At 34.8% G+C, this 22,326-nt stretch overlaps 1 protein-coding gene across 7 annotated transcripts in view; it reads left to right on the top strand.

The window, feature by feature from the left end:
- Positions 1–1,897: 1,897 nt before the first annotated feature.
- The window catches only part of LOC121378333, a 32,461-nt gene continuing 12,032 nt past the window's right edge, over positions 1,898–22,326 (top strand). For 4 of the 7 annotated variants that reach the window (XM_041506457.1, XM_041506456.1, XM_041506455.1 and 1 more), the window contains exons 1-3: positions 1,898–2,635; positions 15,332–15,423; positions 19,901–20,122. In XM_041506457.1, the coding sequence (XP_041362391.1) occupies positions 2,552–2,635; positions 15,332–15,423; positions 19,901–20,122 (398 nt within the window). In that variant the 5' untranslated portion in view covers positions 1,898–2,551. The remainder of the gene's footprint in view (positions 2,636–15,331; positions 15,424–19,900; positions 20,123–22,326) is intronic. The other 3 variants (XM_041506454.1, XM_041506458.1, XM_041506459.1) reach the window with 3 other exon arrangements.

The raw sequence follows: 22,326 nt of genomic DNA, 5'->3' as shown, positions 1-22,326 counted from the left end.
ACGATTACTTTATTTGGTAGTTTTGATTTATTTCGGTCTAATTTAGTATACAGTATACTAAATTAGTCACTATACTATTATATAAAATTACAAATATTAATATCTATTTTGCACTTTATGGTACCCATTCTGTCAGTAATTATGTAATAATGTGTCAGTACCGTAACACTGTCAGTACCGTAACGAACAAATATGTTACGGTACTGACTACATTTTACAGAAATGACATTATTTACTTAAATTGCATAGCTGTATGCAATGTTTCATGGTGCCATAGCCAACACGTCATTCATTTTCACATATGGTCATTTAACTGCCAAAGACACAGAATTCATTGCGAATCTACAAATTGACCGAAATTTTTTAAGCACACAAGCGATTTTGCCTGCGGTGCTCGTAAAATAGTGGTAATGACAACTTTCAAATGATCACACAATAACTTTATTTAAATCAACATAGGTTACGCTAATGTTGCTTCAGTTAAAGTCGCGTTACGGTACAGACATGAAATTTGGCAACATTTGCCTCCAAAATAATTTTAGTAAATAAAATTTATGTTTACATGCTGTAATATGAACCCCCTCCCCTACACTTTTAATAATGTCAAAAACTTATTTATTTGTTAATTATTCACCGATATCGATGATAGCCCTGGCAATATATCGCTATCGGAACTGTTAGGTATTAAATGTTTAAAACAATTTAAATACGGTTATACGGTGTCGGACATACGGTTAAGGACCACACATATAATGAGAGAGGAAACCCGCAGTCGCCATGCGAAGGGTTACCTTTTCCGATTAGCATACATTTTAAACGAACTGCCTAATAAATTTGTTTGTTTAATTATTGTACTATTGTTTGGTTCAGAAATTAATTTGCATAGTATTGCAATTTAATTTTCCAAATTTCTTCTTTTTTTTCTTTGAGAAAGACAACATTTCAATTGTGATGTTTGTCAGTACCGTAACGGATGTCAGTACCGTAACGTACAAGTCAGTACCGTAACAGGGAATACAATCATTGCTTGCTCGAAATTTTATTTTATTTCATAACGTATCGATGCAACATCTCGTTTCAAACGACATACTTTAATCAACGGTGAACAGTTTCTACTACATAAAAACTACCTCAAGACGACGTTTCCCTTCCAAGCACAAAAAGTCAGAGAAATAAAACGTTTGCAGCGAAACACAGTGATAACCGTTTCAGGCCTAATTATTATTATTGTTGAATAGCTCATTTTCTGTCAGGCCCGTAGTGTGTGTGTGTGTGTGTGTGTGTGTGTGTGGAGGAGAGGCAATTGAACGAGCGCCGAAGTCGCGAGTTATTTGGTGGATCCGGGGGCATCATTCAAAGGTTATTTGCCCGTTACTGTAACTCTCGCCGTTAATCTTGATCCGTTAGTTTCCCTATAACTTTTACATTCAGTCGAGATGTAAAGGTTATCAAAAAACCCCACAAAAACAAAAAAACAAGCCAAAATTATGGGGGGGGGGGGGGGGGGTCCAGGCTAAAACGGAACCGTGCCAAAACGAAACCATTTTCTTTGGCGACAACGGAACCATTTTTGTTGGCGAAAACGGAACCTATCATGGCTAAAACGGCACCATATATAAATATATATAACTTATCTTATTTTTAATTTCAGGATTAGGGTTAGGGTTCAGAGCGATGAATAGGGGTTGGGGGGGGGGGGGGGTGAATTCGGAAGTCTTTCCCATAACTGGTTCAACAAAGGCCATGGTTTGTGCTATCCTCCCTGTGGGAATCGCAAATGAAAGATCTCTTGCTGCCTATCATAAAAGAGTTGCATATGTGGCAACAGTGGGTTTTCTCTAAAAACTGTGTCAGAATGACCATATGTTTGACATCCAATAGCCGATGACACACTAACAACAAAGTTGACAAGATTAAAACATTTTATTTGTTTAATAGTGATGTGACACTTTGACACCAAATGTACTGCAAAATTTTAATCAAAATGGACTGAGCCATGGACATCAGAACAGCTTGAAAGCAGCTGAATCGATGTGATTTCGCCATGTTAAGTTAAGTTGTTTTGTTGGTTTTTTGGGTCTTATTTACTATTCTTCAAATAAAATTCAATTATGGTGCCATTTTAGCCATAAATTTCGGTGCCGTTTTAGCCAACGCAGGTACCGTTTTGTCCAATTTAGTTCCGTTTTCGCTTGGTGCCGTTTTGGCACGGTTCCGTTTTAGCTATAACCCGGGGCGGGCCTGTCTGTCAATCAATCAATCAATCATTTGACTTTTTTTTTTTTTTTCGGTTTTTTTTTTTTTTTTTTTTCGGTTTCTTTTTTTTTTTACACTAATTAAAAAAAAGAAGAAGAAGAAACGTATATTTTAAATTGCACTTAATCAAGAAATCTATTTTGAGATTTCGTTATATCGCTTAGGTAAAAATTCTTTTTGCGCATGTCTACTGCCAATAGCAACTACGGAACTCTTTCTTGCACCACTTCAGCTTAGCCTTGGGGTCTAAAAATTCTCGGAAATCGTTCCCAAATACTAAAACAAGTCCGTAAAGATGTCTGGAAGCGCATACCATTGGGATGCTTTAAGAAAAGAGCGAATACTTCAAAGAAAAAGAGAGGCATTAAGACGTCTACAGGTAAGAGACCGGCATAGTAAACGCCGACTGTTTATTCGAACTCTCTTGTATCGCGGAGGCCATTGAATCGCGGCATTTGGAATTTATCTAATTCATAGGAATTCCCCAACTGTTGCGCCACCTTCTAATTCTATTATATTCATCAATTCATGTACACTGTAAATCATAAAAATTAATTGCCAAAAGAAAGGTAATTTGTTTTGTTTAATGACACCACTAGAGCCCATTGATTTAGGCCTATTAGACTGATCATTGGCTATTAGATGTCAAACATTCGGTAGTTTTGACATAAGGTTGACGACAGTCACTTTTCTCACCTTTGTTTTGGCTTTGTACACAATAAATATAACATATCTCACCGTAATTTCACTTGAAATCCAAATTTCCTAAATGACATACATGTCAATCAATAAAATATTTACATGCTCCTATACCACGAAGGTTTCGAGCATGTCTATCCCAGGTTCGGCCACGGGATGCCAGTAGTCCAACCTGGGACAGAACAATTACTGGGGCAATTTTGATATTTAAACAAACACGGAAAAAAGACTTTACAATAAATAATTTTGTGCGTTATATTCCCAAACAATATTTAATATACAGCAAACAACTAACAATTTGTAACGCAAATTTAGATTGGGCAGTCCTAAATATATAGGACAATATATATATATATTTTTAAATATATTAATTAGCCCTCAAAATAGGGGTGGCAGGTGACTAGGAGGTTAGGCTTCAGCCACAGGAGGTTTTTTTTTTAATAGGGGGATATGTTTTACTTAGGGACACCCATCGTATTGGGGACTTTGGTGTGGCCTGGAAACCGGGGAAGGCTCGGGGGGGGGGGGGGGGGGCAGTCCCCTGGACAAACCTAACAACTCTTATGGCCAAAACAACCTACACCTACCGCCCTAACCATCTTCCGGTGGAGTATCCCCCCCCCCCCCAGCCCCCCCCCCCCCCCCCCCGGCCAACCCAACCGCCGTACCCTCCAGTCTCGGTGCCCCCATCAAAAATTAGGCCCAAGGGCCAACGATTCTACCAGAAAAAAAGAGAAAAAAAAGTATTTAAACAGGGAAAATTAAGTGTCTGGTGAGTCTGGCAATGTAAAAACATCCAGGTCCAAGTCCAGGGGCGCCTCTCTATAATCCTGGAGAAACAGAACGTTATGCCATTCATCAGATGCTGGCACCACTTTAATTTAGAAACCTAGCGCATACAAGTATGGTATAGAACCATGTTGCATACCCTAGGATAGGAGCAGCGCACCGTCCTATTAAATTCCTATTTCCTACATACATGTACTCCTTGCTTACAATATCACGGGTTCCATGATATCGCGGCATTTATTTTTTTGCGGTTAAGCATGCAACCCTCCTTGGTGGCATGTTTATTATTAGAAATGTGATTACAGACAACACATTGTTTTGCCCGTAAACAAATTTGAAGAAATGTCAATATTTTGGATTTATAAGTATTCATAGTTTTACTGTTTGGTCATACAATAGCAGAGAGAGTGATTTTACTGACACCCCCATGCTTATAAATAGCCCCAGTACTTAACCATACATGCATATAATTCTGCTCTGACATCATCAGACTATTGTCTAGTTGTTGACAATCAAATCGAGGCTATACACGTCACAGTGGTACTATATTTAGAATGCGTGACCTCTAGAAAAGTATGGAAAAATTTAAGGGCCATGCCTATATTTATTGGCAAATTTAAACAACACACAACTATTAATATGTTCTATTCTTGGTTTCACTTGATAAATATTGATTATAATATAACTGTTGAATCTTACTAATATGATGAACAATTTAAAAAAATGCCCAGACTGTCTTGCAGAAGAATAATAATTATTATTACGGACTTTTCCATTGGAAAATGTAAATATTTTACTACATTTGCAAAACAAAATGTTTTAAGTTGACTTTTCTTCGTTCTTGTGTTGAAGTTTGTTTACTAGACACTACTACAAATGTGTGTACAAAAAGCCATTTTTGACCCGTGCGGTCCACCGTATTGTAACGTTTGTGATTTACCGTGATATCGTGGTAACCTCCCTTTGGACGGAAGCCAGTGCTATGGCGTACTTCCATCAACTGTTTTAATGTTAGAACTGGATTTATTTGTCGACACAATGGCATGGACATGATGCAAATATAGCACAAATTGCAACCCAAGTATATTTACCTTCATATATGTTAGTATATTTCTTTATTTCTTCCAAATAGTTAAGTGCCGCGATATTGTGGTACCCCAGTACACAATTTTTTTATTACAAGATTTTCTTCAAACACATACAGGTGGAATGCTAGTCAGCTCGCCCCAAAACCAACCTGCCCCCTACCAACCTGCCTCGAACTGGTTAGTCAGCTCGTCTCCCAAAAGTTACCAGCTCGTACTAGTATTTGGTAATTTTATATAGCCTGTATTAAAAACTTGTTTCAACCGTTTCTCAACCGAAATAGTGCAATAAATGGACACACAAACCAAAAATGTATAACCTACCGTACTCACAAAATCCCGATTGAAGTACTTGCATCATTATTGACAAAATAAATCTTCAACGACAACCTTGAAAAATATCCCCACCATGTTAAATTTTCTAAGTAGAGGGAAGCAACTCACTGTGCACATTAAGAAAATTATTGACTTGAAGGAATGCTAAAGCAAGGCTTTTGGACTGGTATGCATATTCAACGATACATAATACACATTATTGCTTAATATAAACAAGTATAATCGTATAGTTAATTAATAAAACGGTTAAATGTGACGGCTATTATATATAACGGGTGCAGCCATTTTGTACCATCCCATTGAATACGCCCTCTGGCGAGCTGATGGTTACGTAATACCTAACGTGTCACGTCAGGAATTAGTCTTCGAACTGAAGAAACAAAACATACCTGATTATTGCAGATGCATCGCAATGTTCTGTAATAATATCCATCCCAGTAACACAGCAATGTGTATATGTGGTTTATTTTTCAATACAAAATATACCATCATTGTCAAAGTGTTGAAATAACTGTATTATATTTTGTATATAAATTAACCCACGTACTGACATAATAGTCGGAGTGTTTTCTTGGTTACTTGGTCTTTTCTTTCCATGGCCTGTAACTGTGGTTCTTGATTGGCAGGTGTATATTTAGACGATCCCCAGACACTGTGTCTAGACACACTAAAAAGACGTGCCTCTTTTATTAAGATCACAGGGTATTGTGTGATAACTTCAAATCGTAATGGACTTTACCAGCCGTCTTGCTTTATTACTGTAAGTAATTCTGTAAAACCCTTGATTAAGTAGATTTTTCCATCTAAAATCACAAAACAGACCAATTACGTAGTCCCAAAGAAAATAAAATTATCACTTGGGTATCGAGAGTGGTCGTTTTTGCTCGAACGTATCCTACCAATAATATGCATTTTAAAAGAAAAAAATACTATAACTCCATTTCGTTATATTGATGCAAACTGAAATATATTTAGTTAAATAGTTTATTATACTATCACGTCATTTATGTTGTTTTACAAGTCAGGTTGATGAAAGCGAAGCGCCTTGTCGTAAATTAGAGCGTTTGTTTACACTGTGCATAATAGAGAAGTTGGACCTGAGCTGACGTCACTTCGCCCCAAGCTATACCACCGGATGTCACAAAAACAAAACAAAATGGCTGCCCCCAGTTAGCAGGAATAATCATGTTTTTTTATTAATTCTAAAATTACATGTTTTTCATTTGTTAAAGTGTCAGTGTGTGTTGGTGGTCCGAGTATGCATCTTTCCAACACAAAGCTCTTGCTGGAGTTTAGTCTACCTTTAACGTGCCCCGTGCACTAATTATTTTTGTGAGTTTACTCTTATTTCCGTAAAGGAATGATTAGGCAAGGCTTTTGGACTTCCAACTGGTGTGCATATTGAACAATATTAATGCACATTATTGCTTAAAATCAAAAAAAAATATTGGTATATTTAATTAATAAAATTGTAAACATCCCAAACAAAAATTGCAAGCTTAATAAATAGCTGGTAACTACCTTGTAACTACCTTGCGACAAGGTTGTACAAGCATATTTTACACGGTAGTAGGCCTAATTACTGCGTTTCGAGCTAGTATTTGGAACCTTTTTACAACCTTGCGACAAGCTTCCCGCAAGCTTGTTCAGTTTAAGCTAGTATTTGGAACCTTTTTACAACCTTGCGAGTGATGAGCTACCCGCATGCTTTCTACGAGCTTCCCACAAGCTTGCAACTAGCTTCCTGCACGCTTGCGACGAGCTTCCCGCACGCTTACGACGAGCTTCCCGCAAGCTTGCGACGAGCTACCCGCACGCTTGCGACGAGCTTCCCGCACGCTTGCGATGAGCTTCCCACAAGCTTGCAACAAGCTTTCTGCAAGCTTGCAACAAGCTTTCTGCAAGCTTGCAACGAGCTTCCTGTAAGCTTGCGCCATCATCAGTGGCAGCCATCTTGCATCTTGTATAATTCTTTAAAAAAACAACAATGGTTTGAAAGTGGAAAATATGAACAGTTAAAACAAAAATAGGTGCTACATGTTGTCAGATACTTAGGCTACAAAATTAGTTTACCTGTCTGATAGACATGTTCCATGTATGTGAGATAGTCTTGACTAAACTTATATGCTAAAAAGCTCCTGGTCCTATATTCTTCTTCTTCTTGTTTTAGGTTATATTCCTCCACTATCTGGAGATCACACTGTGGTGTAAAGTCATTTGTTTGTTTCTTCTTGTTTTCTTTTTTCTCCTGTTCCAGTAAGCAGGATTCAACCAAACTTGGTCCAAATGATCCTCTTATAGACCTGACCAAGTGTTGTTATTTTTCAGGCCAATAAAATTTCCAAGATGGCAGCCCTGGCCTCTGAATAACTGAGACATTTTTAACTTTTACTCAAGTTCCACCATGCAAATTTAAACGATATGTATTCGTAATGATCTTCTCATGGCCCTGACCAAGTTTGTTATTTTTCGGGCAGATTTAAAATCAAGATAGCTACCCTGGCCTCTGATTGACAGAGACATTTATTCGCTTCTTCTCAAGGTCCACCAGGCAGTTTTCAATCAAACTTAGTCCAAATGATTCTCTCATGACTTACTAAATGTTGTTATTTTCGTGGCTGATTCAAAATCAGACATTTTCAACATCTTCTCAAATTCCACCAGGCTAATTTCAACCAAACATGGCCCATGTCATCCTCTCATGGCCATGCATATGTTATTATTTTTGGGGCCAATTGAAAATCCAATCATTACAAGATGATTCTGTTTTAACCATATTGTATTATCATTCGTATGTATTAATATTAATTTTGTTTTAATTATTATTGTAAATACTATCTAAATCTGTTACATGTATGTTTGGTTGTTTAGCCACTGTTCCCACTGAATTTGATAAATCATACAAGAAGTTATGAATTAAAAAACAAATAAGCATGAAAATTATTTGAACTTAGCTTTTTCTCCACAAGTGTAGACATGCTTTCACAGTTGAAGATATACATGCAGCAAGCTTGCAAAAATGAAAACATGCTTGCGGGAAGCTTGCACAGTTGAAGATATGCATGCAGCAAGCTTGCAAAAGAAAACATGTTTGCAGGAAGCTTGCACATTTGAAGATATGCTTGCAGCAAGCTAGCAAAAATGAAAACATGCTTGTGGGAAGCTTGCACAGTTGAAGATATGCATGCAGCAAGCTTGCGCATGCTTTCACAAATGAAAAAATGCATGCGGCAAGCTTGCAAAAATATTGACTACCTTACGCGAGCTAAATGTTAGCTTGCAAATAGCTTGCATTGCTTGTACTACCTTGCAACAACCTAGCCGCAAGCATGTATTTTTGTTTTGGATATGACAGATAATTACAAATAACGGCACAGCCACTTTGATCCACCCCATTGCAATGTTTCTGCTAGAAATAAATTTTTGGGTATGGTGCTATGGAATTGAATGCAACCACAGTCAACGGGGTATAGGGGGTCCTCCCCCAGAAAGAAAATGGGTTAAGTTTAGGGTTAGAGTTAAGAAAATCATACAGTAATGATAAGAGTAATTAATTTTGTCAAAAGGTTAACTTAAAAAATAAAATCTGCAAAACATTTGGGTATGGTGCCATACCCGTTTTACCCTCTGGTAAAAACCCTGTGCACAATGAATCCATCCTCTTGTGAGCATATTAATTGTTATGAAACGCATCACATCATGTATCCATCTTAAAACTGAAGAAACTATAACATATCAATCTGTCGATTTTTTGTGGAATGATGAAACGGGCATGCATTGCAATGTTCTGTAATAATATCAATCTTAATAAGCCAGCAATAAGTATATATAATATATATTATTTACTGCTGAGACAATTTACATCTTTGAACTCCCAGTGTATGTTCTGGCATGAAATATATTGCAGTTCGATCAAATCTAATATATTGTACTTTGAACAAAATAAAGTGCATGTGGGGTAAGTTGGTAACTTTTTTGGGAAAAATTAACTAAACAGCTAGTGTGGGGAGAGTTGATCAACCGCTGGGACAAGTTGACCTGCTTCTTCCAGGTGCATTAGCAGGCCATCGGATTTCACGGTAACGATCGTTACCGGTAGCGTGTCGGCAAAACCACGGAACTGAAATTTTGTTTCCCATGATTATGATGTCGATTAAAAAAATAAAATATTTATCTATATGTAATAAATTCATACAAATAATGTTTCTCATATAAAACTATTGGAGATATAGTTTTCAACACAATCACGACACCCGATTCAGATTTTAGTGTTCGCCATACTTCTCAGTGTTCGAGTAAACCCAAATGAGAGTTCAACACCGCGCTCAAATCAAACCCGACCATATTGACATCATGGTATCTACTCCAAAGAACACGAGTCCATTCCCGTTTCGATGATGTAGGTAATAATAGGTATGGACCTACATTGTACCCGCGTACACATATATATAAATAATTGATCCATATGTACATTGCACATTTGAACCAAAATCACTGGCACTAATTATTTGTAGTGTCGCTGTTAAATTTAGGGACCTAAAATAAGATTTTAATTCAAATATTATTTGATAAAAATAATTAACCTTTTATTACTGTCACTGAAGTCAACAAATTTATTGCTGATATCACGCACGCACTTGAGTACTGAAGGTGACAATCGAATAAGCTCCACTGTTTCCTGTCTTTTCATTAAGGGCGGAAATGACGTGAACTGTTATATTTATGTAGCTGTCGGTCAAAACAGCATGCATATGTAAATTATAATGTGGAGGGGAGGGGAAGGGGCGCGACTGTGTCAAAAATATTGAGTTTGAAAACGTGTCTCTTTCCACGGGTTTGTGCGTTGGATAATTGGTAGCTTGGGCAGACTCAAATTTTTCAGCCCAGACCTGGCCGTAATGCAAACAGTCAGTTGGCTGGATTGGAACCTTTATTTGATGTAAAAAAAACCGGTCAGTTGGCTGGATTGGAACCTAAAAACCCAGTCAGTTGGCTGGATTGGAACCTTTATTTGATGTAAAACAACAGTCAGTTGGCTGGATTGGAACCTTTATTTGTTGTCATTTAAAATAATAAGTCAGTTGGCAAGATTCGAACATATTACCCAACCTGCATAGCATTTTGACAATCCATTGCATTATGGTATAAGAAATGGGTTCCCATAACTTGTTTTCATGGAACCTAAAAACAGCTTGTGATGGGTTCCCATGATCTCAGGGCACGGAACCCAAAAAGTGTTTCCCATGAAATTTGAAATCCTATGGCTTGATTAGTAATGTTCGAACAAAAACATTTACCCAGTGTATTGTTATTGTAATGAGATGTAAAGTGATATCATTGGAATATTGATATGGGACACAAATAAGGCTGTTAAAAATATTGTTAAATTACTTTAGGATAACTGTTGTAAGTTACTGAAGTTTTCTTCTTTCACATTTTTGTACACACAGTGGCTTGTTTTCTTTGATGTCCAGTGTGCAGACTGATCGATATTTTTTAGTGTGAAAAAAGTCTTCATTTTGAAATAGCGGAGCTGGGTGCTGTAAATTGTATAGGGGGATGCAGAAAAAATAAAGGAGCGCACACAAAATAATGCGGGACGGCCGAACTTGAAATAGGGGAGGGGAGCGGCATAACACGAAAGCGAGGCGGCAAACCGCAGTGAGAACGTATATTAAACAACAATACATGGTAAGCGCATGACTCGTTCCATTGAACAACCATTAACTACAACCAGGACTCGAATGCCCATGTTAAATACTTGCAAATAATGTTTATACAAGTTTATACATTTTGCAGTCGGTGAGGAGCTTTACTGACTGCAGTAATTTTTATCCGGCAGCACAAAAGTGCCATCGGTGACGCCCCCGACCGACGGCAGTTTATATCTCACCGACGGTAATTTCCGCCGTTAAGTTCAAGCCCTGCATACAGTGTTAAAATAACTACTATTATGTTAAACACAAGTATTTTAAAATGTCCTAAGGCCTCAAACTTTCTTTTCATATACCCATAAAATAAATAATATGGCAGGGTTTTCTACCAGAGGGTATAATGGGTATGGCGCCATACTCAGATTTTTTGGCAGATTTTTTTTTTTTAAAGTTAACCTTTTGACAAAATTAATTACTCTTATCATTATTATATGATTTTCTTAACCTTAACCCTAAACGATACTCCATTTCTTTCTGGGGGAGGTCTGCCATACCCCCTGTTGACTGTGATTGCATTCAATCCATAGCACCATACCCAAAAATTTCTTTCTGGCAGAAACACTGTATGGTGGTATATTTAAGACACACACATTTTTTTCTTACTTTTTAAATTAAAGATACTGAACTTCAACTTATATCTCAAAATCTGAACTTGATTTATCGAATGCTTAACTTATTATTTTGAAATGTCGGCATCTTATCTCAAGATTTCAACTTATAATGTCAAGCTCTCAACCTGTTATCATGACTATATGCCACTGAAGGTATGTACGCATTAACAAGAGATAGGTATAGCATTCAACAATATAATTTGAAAGCTCAAGATTTAGAGAATAACTAACGAGCTACGAGGAATTATGAATTATCTGTCCCGAGTGAATGAATGTTGTAAACCCGAGCCTTTGGCACGGGTTTTACAACATTCATTCACAAGGGACAGATAATTTGTAACTCCTCGTAGCGAGTTGGTTATTCTCTTTATTACCCATTGTCAATTTTAACTGATTTTTAATGTAAAAATTCCACTGTAGTCTTCAAAAAAGCCATCAGCCATTATGTTATATAATCTTACGTGCATTACATGACATAATGTAAGTGACGTCATGGCATAACGGCATTCTTTTTACAGCCAAATGTTTACGGTACAAAATAATACAACTGTATTTGCATTTGAAAATAATTATTTTTATATATTACTAAAGCCGCTGCTTATGAAAATATACGATTTCATGTTTATGAAACAAATGAGTCCATTTGTTTTTGTAAATGTTTGTAGATCGTATAACGTATGTGTAATCTGACTCATGAATGGCAACATTATATGAATGAAAGTGAAGTTCCGGCCATGGCAAGCAAGCAACCAAACGTCGTGATTTTTAAGCCAGCTAATCGGTGGCTATAGAAGCAATCTGCACACTGCAGAGATCGAAAAAATATTACCCCATATATTTGAGTTCATATGGGTAATAAAATAGGTTCAGCCCTCAACATCAATATAATAAGTTGCGATCTCAACATAAGACCCACTTTCTATTAAGGTGATATGTACATGTATGATGGACGTGGAAACGTGCATTTTGATATCTACATTTTTGTAATTTGACATCATCAAAGTACTTTTAAGCCACATGTAAACATCGATCAACCTTTTTTTTTTGTGCATGCTGAATGCACACTCAACTTATTATCTTGAGCACATTACTGATTATCTCAAGCGCTCGACTTATTATCTCAACTACTCAACTTATTAACTTGTGTACTTGACTTATTACCTCATCTTATTATCATGAGTGCTACTTGTCTTATATTATCTTGAGCATTTGACTGAGTGCTCAATTTATTATGTTAAACTCTCAACTTATTATCTCTAGTGCTCGATTTGTTATCTCCAGCACTCGACTTATTATCTTGAGCTCTCGACTGCATCAGTACTGTACAGCCAAAAAGAGAATTGCAAAAGAAAAAGACATACATGTTGACGAGAGTTAATGTGTTGAGCGCTTAACATAATACATTGATAGCTTGCGATAATAAGTTGAGAGCTCAAGATCATAAGCTACATTTTTCCATTAGTGGCAAGGGATCTTTTATATGCACTTTGATAGGCTTTTGATATACTAGTCAGGGGACACTGGTTGGACAGGAAAAAACATTAAGAAAATTATCCTAAATCTAAATCTGGCTAAATGTTAGCTTACGTGTACCATAACAATTATATGCCAACACAGTTGAAGGAACTTGAACAGTAAAGAAAAAGAAAAGATCCACTGTCGGCTTTTGACAGGATGGCCAAATTTAAGACCCAGTAATCGTCACACATGGCTGGCATCTTGTAGGACTATTGGACAATTAGTCTTTTTCATCTAATATGAATTGTGCTCCAGTTGTTTTATATTATAAATGTATTCGAATTTTAATCTTAGTTTTTTTTCAATAGCGTGTGACACATAACTTGTTAGACTATTCAACAATTAGTCTGTCTTGCCTACAATGAAGTGTTTTCCAGTTCTGTTTTATAAATATGTTAGAATTTTAATTTTTAGGGGGTTATGTTTTAATAATGTGGGACACATACATAAAGCATCATAGAAATAAATGTGTAATATTATTAATGCGAATAACACAAACTCTCATTTTTCACATTAAAATTATGATTGCATTAATTTCAGTATTATAGGTACATGAGTGTACTTCCAGGAAACATTTTGTTCAGTATTGATATGCAAGTTTCAAAGTCGCTATACAATTTTAAAACATTAAACAGTAGTCACTAATCAATTTTTAATTGAATAGAAATATCGCTAATCAAGATTTTGAGAACAAAAATGTTCCTCGACTTCTGACAAAATTAAGGATACATTTGGACTAAAATAATGGTATGTTCTGACATGGTACATTTGGACCAACAATGGGTATGTTTTGAATCAAAATGGGTACATATTTTTCGATTTTGACCAAAATAATTGTACTGGTACATTTCGGTTGATGTGTTTTTATATGGGTTCCTTTGTAACAAAAAGTGGATATGTTTTGACCCAAATTGTCATATTTTGGTTGAATATATTTCGGTTTGGGTATGTTGTAAGTGTAATCTGTATAAATTTATAAAATACAGTACACACCGATTGCATTTTACAACTAGAAATGTCATCAGCACAGTTGTACATAAACTTTGTATCTTAATGTCATGCATCTTGTGAATCAGTTGTTAGGCCAAACAAAAAAATAGGTGTGTTTCCGATTGCATCCCCCAAAAAATTAGGGTAGGGTTTTTTTTATTTATTTTTTTTAAATTGAATACTATCATAATAATAATAATAATAATAATAATAATAATAATAATAATAATAATAATAATAATAATAATAATAATAATTATTATTATTATTTATCATCATTATCATTATTGTTATTGTTGTTGTCATTGTTGTAGTAGTAGTAGTAGTAGTAGTATTGGTATGCACTGTTTGTGTATTTCCTTAAATTAATGGGACATTTGTATTAATTTCGTTGTTCTTAATTTAAATACTTTATGCAAACATTTGAGATGCATTAATATAATAAGACCTGTTGATTTAAGTGAAGACGAGAATTAAGCTGAATTGATATGATTATATTTAATCGAAATAACCTGTACCAAGGCTATGTTCGTACATTCGGTTACTTCCGTGACCGACTAAGCTGTTCGGTGGTAGCTAATCAGGGGAAGGAACTATTACAAAAGCTTTTCCATAATTTCTCGATGTTTTTCGGAAGGGAATTACATGTGCAAAATGTATCGTATAATAGTACGTAAACAATGTGCAAGGAAGGAAATACTCTTGTTTGGTGATGTCCTCTTTTATTTTTACTTTTTTTTATTTTTTGTTTTATTTATTTATTTATTTATTTTTTCAAAAAAAAATTCAGTTTAAGAGAAAACAAATTAGGGTCGGGGGGGGGGGGGGGTAAAACTAGGGATGGTCGGTCGACCGGAAACACACCTATTTTTTTGTTTGGCCTTATCATGGTCAAGAACACCACTGCTAACACTGAATTTTAAACACAATTGGAGAATTTCGATTAAAAATAAAATCATATAATGGATTGAAAAAATGGTGGGTTTTTTGCAATCTTTTAAGTTGAAATTGCAAAATGTACTAGTCCTAGCCAGTCTTGTTCATACAGATGGTGGTAGTGGTACACGAAGAATTTAAAAAAAATATTAAACTTATATTTTCAGCATTTTCACAAACTTATGAACAATGTGCTAGTGTGATTATTGCCAACTTATTCTTTCTTTTTTTTTAAATCAAAGGAAAAAAATGTTAATTAAAAATATGCCTTACAGTTTGAAATCAACATTATTATATACATTTATTAATAATATGGTTTGTATACTGAGTATTCACGAATATGTTTATTATTGTGAATAGCCCGTCATTCATTCATTCATTCATTTATGTTTTCTAGAATCCAGATCCTGTGATTGACAATACTGGCCGTACTAAGAAACGTGAAGAACCTCTAGTGATCGCAGATCAGGGTGAATTTGTTAATTTGAGGTAATAGGTTTAAATCTTAATGATATTTTTTTAAAGATGGCTAACACCTTAACCCATGTATGTGTATAATAATTGCTCATTTTAATTTATAATGGTTTATTTCTGACCATTTGCAGTAATAGGAAATATCACAACAGACAAGTTCAACCAAATGTTACTAGTCTACCATTTATATTAGTCTGTCAGCCTATAGCATAATAAATAGAGGTTATTTCATGGTGGATTTCAAATACGATTTTTATGTCAACAAGTGATATGTGAAAACCATATTTTAAACAATTAAGAAGCAGTGAGTAAAAATATGGTTTTCACACATCACAAGTGGACATAAAAAGCATATTTGAAAGAACACCATGATATGGTCCATTTATTATAGATTTTTCCTAATTTTTGACAATATCTTTTGCTTTTTGTTAATATCTTTTGCTTATCCTATCATAAACACAACACCATGTCATATTTTTTCTTTTGGAACTTGCAGAAAATGTCCTTGATCATGGTCCTTTCAAAAGAAATATATGATTATGAATTAAAAATTTCTTTTATTATTAAATGAATAATTATTTAATAATACTGCTGTGCAAACATACCTGACAAAGTGATCATCCAACCCTCCAATCTACCCCCCCCCCCCCCCCCCCCCCCCCCCCCCCCACCAACAACAAAACAACAGAAACACCCCACAACAAGAAACAAACCAAACCATGAGTTAAACTTACACTATCCTTTGATATACTAGTCTTGGTTCTCTGACTGGAATGATAAATAGTCTAATGGGCCCACTGATGGGTATCGATCTCAGACCAGTCGTGCATCAGGCCAGCACTTTACCACTGGGTTATCAGGGCTTGCTCTGGGTGATCACAGAAAATTTAGCCAAATTATCTACAAAATGTAAAACCTATAGCTATTTTCAAACCAAAAATCAATTATCACATAATTTTTTTTCGCCAAATTCAAATAAAATTTGCCAACTTTTCTTAAAATTGGCGAATTTGGTGAGTGGCAGAGCTAGCCCTGGCTATGACCCACCACCAAATGTGTATGGAATCCAGCCCTCTACATTACAACAGACGTGGTCGCATATGCAATCATTTGTTTTCATACTATCTATATAAAAATACAAGTTTGCTGTAAATTATAGCCATTAGGGGCCATTCACTATTATTAGCAGATTCACAAATGCACAAGCATATATGCTGGAGGGAGGGATAATGCCATGATTTGTTTTCAAAAGTTTTAAAAATTGTCAGTAGAATTTTCCCTGGCAAAATCTACATTTTTGACGTGTGATTAAGGGGGAGGGAGTTAATAGGCATACATGTTTCTTGAACATTTCTGAGCGAAAATGTTTTGTGTTCAGTTTTATGATTTATCAACATTCAATTTGCCAAAAGTGTATATACAGGATTCTGTAATAGAGAATATACAAAGGGGGTCTAGATTCATGAAAAATAATCCATGAGCCATGTAGGGGCGAATTAATTATTTTTCATGAATCTATACTTCCGAGTGCATTAATTATATTCTCCAACTTAATCCATTATTCTTTAAAACAAATTACTTGATTTCTAAATTAAGTACTATTTTACCTTTTTTAATGAAAATATTGGTTAAAATGGCAAAGAATATTTACAAAACTAATAACCCAAAACAATAGGATCTTTTCGGAGCTAACCTGAATGATTCAGTCAAGAAATCCTCAGCAGTGGATAGCTGGCATTAAGCATGATGCACATGCTAAATGTGTAACCTCGGATTTCCGATTTTGTTTCTGACAATCTTCACTGTGTTCCACCAAAATACATTACTATCATTAGTAGTATTAGGTTTATGAGTCTTAAATTATGTATTTATTTGATGATGCAGATATTTATCCTCATGAACTAAAGCGTTCTACTTGTCTACAACGAATATGCATTCCTTCAGTAGTGGGTTCGAATCCCTGACCTGTACACATAAAAAGTTCAAATTTTATTGTTTCACAGGTGTTGATTATTGAAAAATAATGTACACCTAGAACAATAGTGTGCTACTTGCTACTGTATATATTTTTCCATTAACAGCAAGGAATCTTTTATGTAGCCCAGTGGTAAAGCGCTCACCTGGTGCACGTTTTTGGACTAGGATCGATCCCAGTTGGATGGCCCATTGGGATGTTTCTCGTTCCATCCAGTGCACCATGACTGGTATATCCAAGGCTGTGATATGTGCTATTATGTCTATGGGATGGTACATATATAAAAGATCCTGTCTTAGATCAATTAAAAATAACCAAATGTTTTGACATCCAATAACCGATGATTAATAAATCAATGTGCTCTAGTGGTGGTGTTAAACAAAACAAAACTTTTTTCGTGTCCTTAAAATTTAACTGATTTTGCGATGTCAATGTAGTACAGATATTAACAAAGTTAAATGCCCAATAATGATGTCACAAATTAATGTTAGCAACTACTTTTGTAGCAGCACTTCTGATTGCCATCAAAAATTTCGAGGGCTACATACCTCAAAACTGCTGCTTATGTACCATAGATATAGGAGTGAAAATTGTCTAAAATCTTTTTAAAATCATAATTTATACTTATGGACCTAGCTAGGTAACCATAAAAACATATCTTAAAATATGTCAAATAAGTATTATTTATATTCAATTAGGTGGCTATAGATCCATCTACACAGTTGTCTTGTAACATGACTTAAGCATCCACCCTATTTGAAAAAAAGCAGTTAACCCAGGTTATTTTAATTCTGCAGTTGTATCCGTGTCAAGACTCCCTTTCACTCAGGTTAAATTTAGCTCCGCTTTTAAGGAATACCTTTGTTGGCTTATAACTTGGGTTATAAGCCAACAAATACTTGACTCCACTATAGAAGTGGTTGCTTGTGATGTTCTAACTGTTACTGTCACATAGAAATAGGGGTGTAACGATATACTTGAATATTCGGTGCACCAAACAGCAATCTCTATCGTAGTTGCATTCATAGTCGTCGCTAGCCGAAACGAATACACAAATACATATATATATATATAATGCTAACTGTACAATTTTTGTTTCTAATTCACATTAACCAAAATGTAATACCGATTCGATTGTTTTGATAATTTCCGGACCTGTTTTGTGATAGATTAAGTGCTTAGACCAATCCTTTTTTATTTAACGCATTGGACTGATACCCTAAGTGTACCTTGATTTCGCTTCTATCAAAAAACACCCATGATTAATCACTTTTTACTTTAAAAAAACCAACAACTGTTCTTCCTTTCTGCAAAACCTTTTTACATTTGTATTCATGGACATGAATACACATTCGTATTATAACCTAATTTTCATGATATGTATCATATTCGTTACACCCCTACATAGAAGCAACACTATTAAAGCTGCAATTTTGATTATTTAAAAACAAAATACATAAGCATTTAGAAAGGACAATTAACTTTTTCTTCACACAACACCCTTTTCTTCAATTTGTAAAGATGTTATATACAGTCTAGGTCACATTCAAAGGCACTTTTACTTTTCTGGCCTTAGCTCTGGGTCAGCAGAAAATTAAGCCAAATTATCTATAAAACTTCAAAAACTGCACAAACCCAGTTGTTTTCTAACAAAATATCAGTTATTTCATGAAATTATTTCGCCAAATGAAAATAAAATTTGCCAGTTGTTTTTGAAATTCGCAATTGGCAAATTTTGCGAGTGACAGAGCTAGCCCTGTTTTTAGTGTGTTTGTCACTTTGTGGTATCATGGGTCATTCCAGAAAAATGTGGTAAGAGATGTTGTACTGTGCATACAAACAATTGAAGATATTCGTTAATAATGAAAGCATAAAACTTTATCAAAAACTGTAATTGTGTAAACTTTGTAGTTTGCATGAAGTGAAAAAAAAGGATGGTTAGTCAAGAATGCAGCTTTACATATAGTAAGCAATAGCAGGGCTAGCTCTCGGTGTGCAGAACATTTCACAAAATTATCTATTTAGCCTAAAAAGTTGTAGAAACCCATATTATTTTCTAAAACATATCAATAATTACATGAAATTATTTCACCAAATTAAAATTAAATTTGCGAGTTGTGTTTGAAAAGTGGCAGAGCTAGCCCTGGATGGTGCTTGTACCTGTAGATGGGCCAGAAATCAGAACTGCTGAGTGATGACCTTATTGAATTACATTGAATATGAATAAAATCTATTTTAGAAACATGGTACAGTACCCATCTCTAAGTAAATATACCTTGTTTTGATACCTACCTACAATTTTGCTCTGTAACCAGTTTTATTTCTTTGTCAGTAAAATAACGTTTTTAAAATGCATTTTTTGTTGTTGCAAGAAACATTAAATTTAATGGATGATATGGATTAAGTGTCATTAGTTGAAGTGGTATTTCATTTTTGCAAGTACCTTTTGCAGTTAAGATTGCAATCAAGTTAATTTTTATAATTTAATAACTGGATATTTTCTGTTGCTATTTTTAGATCCCGTAAGGCCAATACCTGTACAAATAAGATGCAAATAGGTGCACTGGACTCAAATATCCTTGGTGCAGACAGTGGTGTAGTTTTCGAGAACGTGACACATGATCCTAACTATAAATACAGACTCCACAGACACTCATGCTTGCCTCCGGTCCATGTAGATCCTATTTACGGCCTCATCTATCCCGGATCGTTTAAATACACGGCTTCGTGTTCATGTAGGTGTGGTGCTAACTTGTACCCTGTCATGCTTTCACAGAAATGATGTTTTTGCTTGGTATATTTCATGTAATGCAAACATAAATACTTAGTTGGTCTAATCATGTACATTTATGTGCTTGGTGGAAATCATGCAAATCTTTTACTACAATCTGAGCCATATAGTAACAATAATTTTTTGCTATATTTTTGTAATTTATAAGTTTAATTTTTTTCTTTATTATCTATGAAATATTTATTCTTCAGATATTATATTTTAAAATTCAACCCCATCTAGCCGTTTTTCCATCCATCCTTAAATTTTGTTAATTGTTGAAAAACATCTGGCATAAAACATCATTTCTTTCTTTCTGCTTTTTTTTTTTACAATGTTTTTGTTTGTTGCACAGTTTTTACAGGAAAGTGTTTTGCTTATGTTTGTTGTTTTGCTTGGCATTTGCTTTTAAAATTTATGCTGTCTGTAGTATGGAAATGAAGTTAGTTAATGTCAAAGTGGGAACATGTAGTAACTTGTATTAATAGAAAGATGTTTTTGTTTTGTTTAACACACTGCTTCAGTATAATTAAAGCTAACCGAGTTTCATATTATTTCAGCTACATGTACTGTAGAATACTTTATTTTCGCGGGATCAAATTTTCGCGATTTAATGAAAATGGCTTAATTCGCGAACATTTATTTTCGCGAATCTCCCAACCCCCATCAATAAAAAAAGGAAGTACAGATGTCAATAATTTTGTTTTAAAAACGGAACTTAGTGTTGCCGGTTGTTACGCTAATCTGTAGAACTAATCCTACATGTACACACGAGTGCTATACACATAAAACAATAGTTTTTCTGCTTTAACCAATCAAGACTTTATTGTTTACTAGTTAATAAGCTTACAGAAAGTGCTTAGCGCCTACAGTTTTTCTTAATCCTTATAATTCGCGTGGAATATATTTTCACGAATTTCATTCACGCGAAAATAAAGTATTATACAGTACTTTGTAATTACAAACATTTACAACTGCAGGCTCAGAGAATACACATTCCATGTCAAATATTGCAAGCGCCCCAATACACCTTGCAATGAATGTATCATCAGTTGACTGGAAATTAACATGATTAACAGATTAACTGTACACTTGACAACTAATCTGTAAGTTATATACAATACATAAATAGCATGCCAATGCAATGTTTGATTAGGGAATGTATCAAAAGTACTTTGAAGCCAACAAAATATAATTGCTTTGTTTTTTTCTATAAAAGAGCAACATTTTGGCTTCACTGGTCGGTCTGTATGTCCTTTCAGTGTTTGTGTCTTTATCATTCCTTACGCATAGTCATACATTGTTTTTTTTGCTTCATACTTGCATGAACCAAAAAATAATTGCCGTTAATTCTTATATATATATATATACATACATACATATACAATTTTATCATATAATATCTTACATTTTCAGTGCAATCAAAGTTTGTGATATTTTTCAGATCACATACCCCGGTACTTTAAGAATTTGATAACTTTGCAAATTAGATGTAAATTAATCAAGGTCATGGCACTAGGTTTATTGACATTTAAGCAAACGTACTAGGGTGACACCGACTGAGATAAAACCTGCCTCCATAATTGACGTATGCATTTATAGTCATCAAACAAAAACATTTCAATAGCAATTTTACACTGTAAGCTGTCCAGTGTTCAGAAAACAAAAAAACGTTATGCACTAATTTATTTTGATGTAAGGACATACAAAATTACGTCATTCAAATTTGGCGTCATTTCCATTCAAAAAGACACCGCACCACATACCTATTCTTACGTCATTTGAATATCTAGTAACGGCGGACTGAAATTAAAGTTGCGTGTACAGTTTACAAAAATTACAAAAACGCATTGTATTAAGCTTGAGATTATATAATAAAGAGATTATTACCCTTGTGTGTTTCGGTATCGTCAGTATCATATATTAGGCATAAAAATAATGTGTTATGCTTGCCAGAGGCTCACATAATACAGTTTTTATTCCTAATATATGATATTGACGATACTGAAAAACACTGATAAAACTTCTATATACATGTATATACAGTGAAATCTGTCACGGATGACGTCGTGGACTTAATATTTATCCGATTTAGACAGGATCCAGTGTTTAAAAGGTCACATTTTAGAATTTAGAAACTTGGGGATCATGAAAGTCAGTTTTGGCAGGATAA

The sequence above is a fragment of the Gigantopelta aegis genome, chromosome 8 (genome assembly GCF_016097555.1).
Source record: "Gigantopelta aegis isolate Gae_Host chromosome 8, Gae_host_genome, whole genome shotgun sequence".
Taxonomy (NCBI): Eukaryota; Metazoa; Mollusca; class Gastropoda; order Neomphalida; family Peltospiridae; genus Gigantopelta; species Gigantopelta aegis.
The sequence above is the reverse complement of the archived record's forward strand: the minus strand, read 5'-3'. Positions and strand labels throughout refer to the sequence as shown.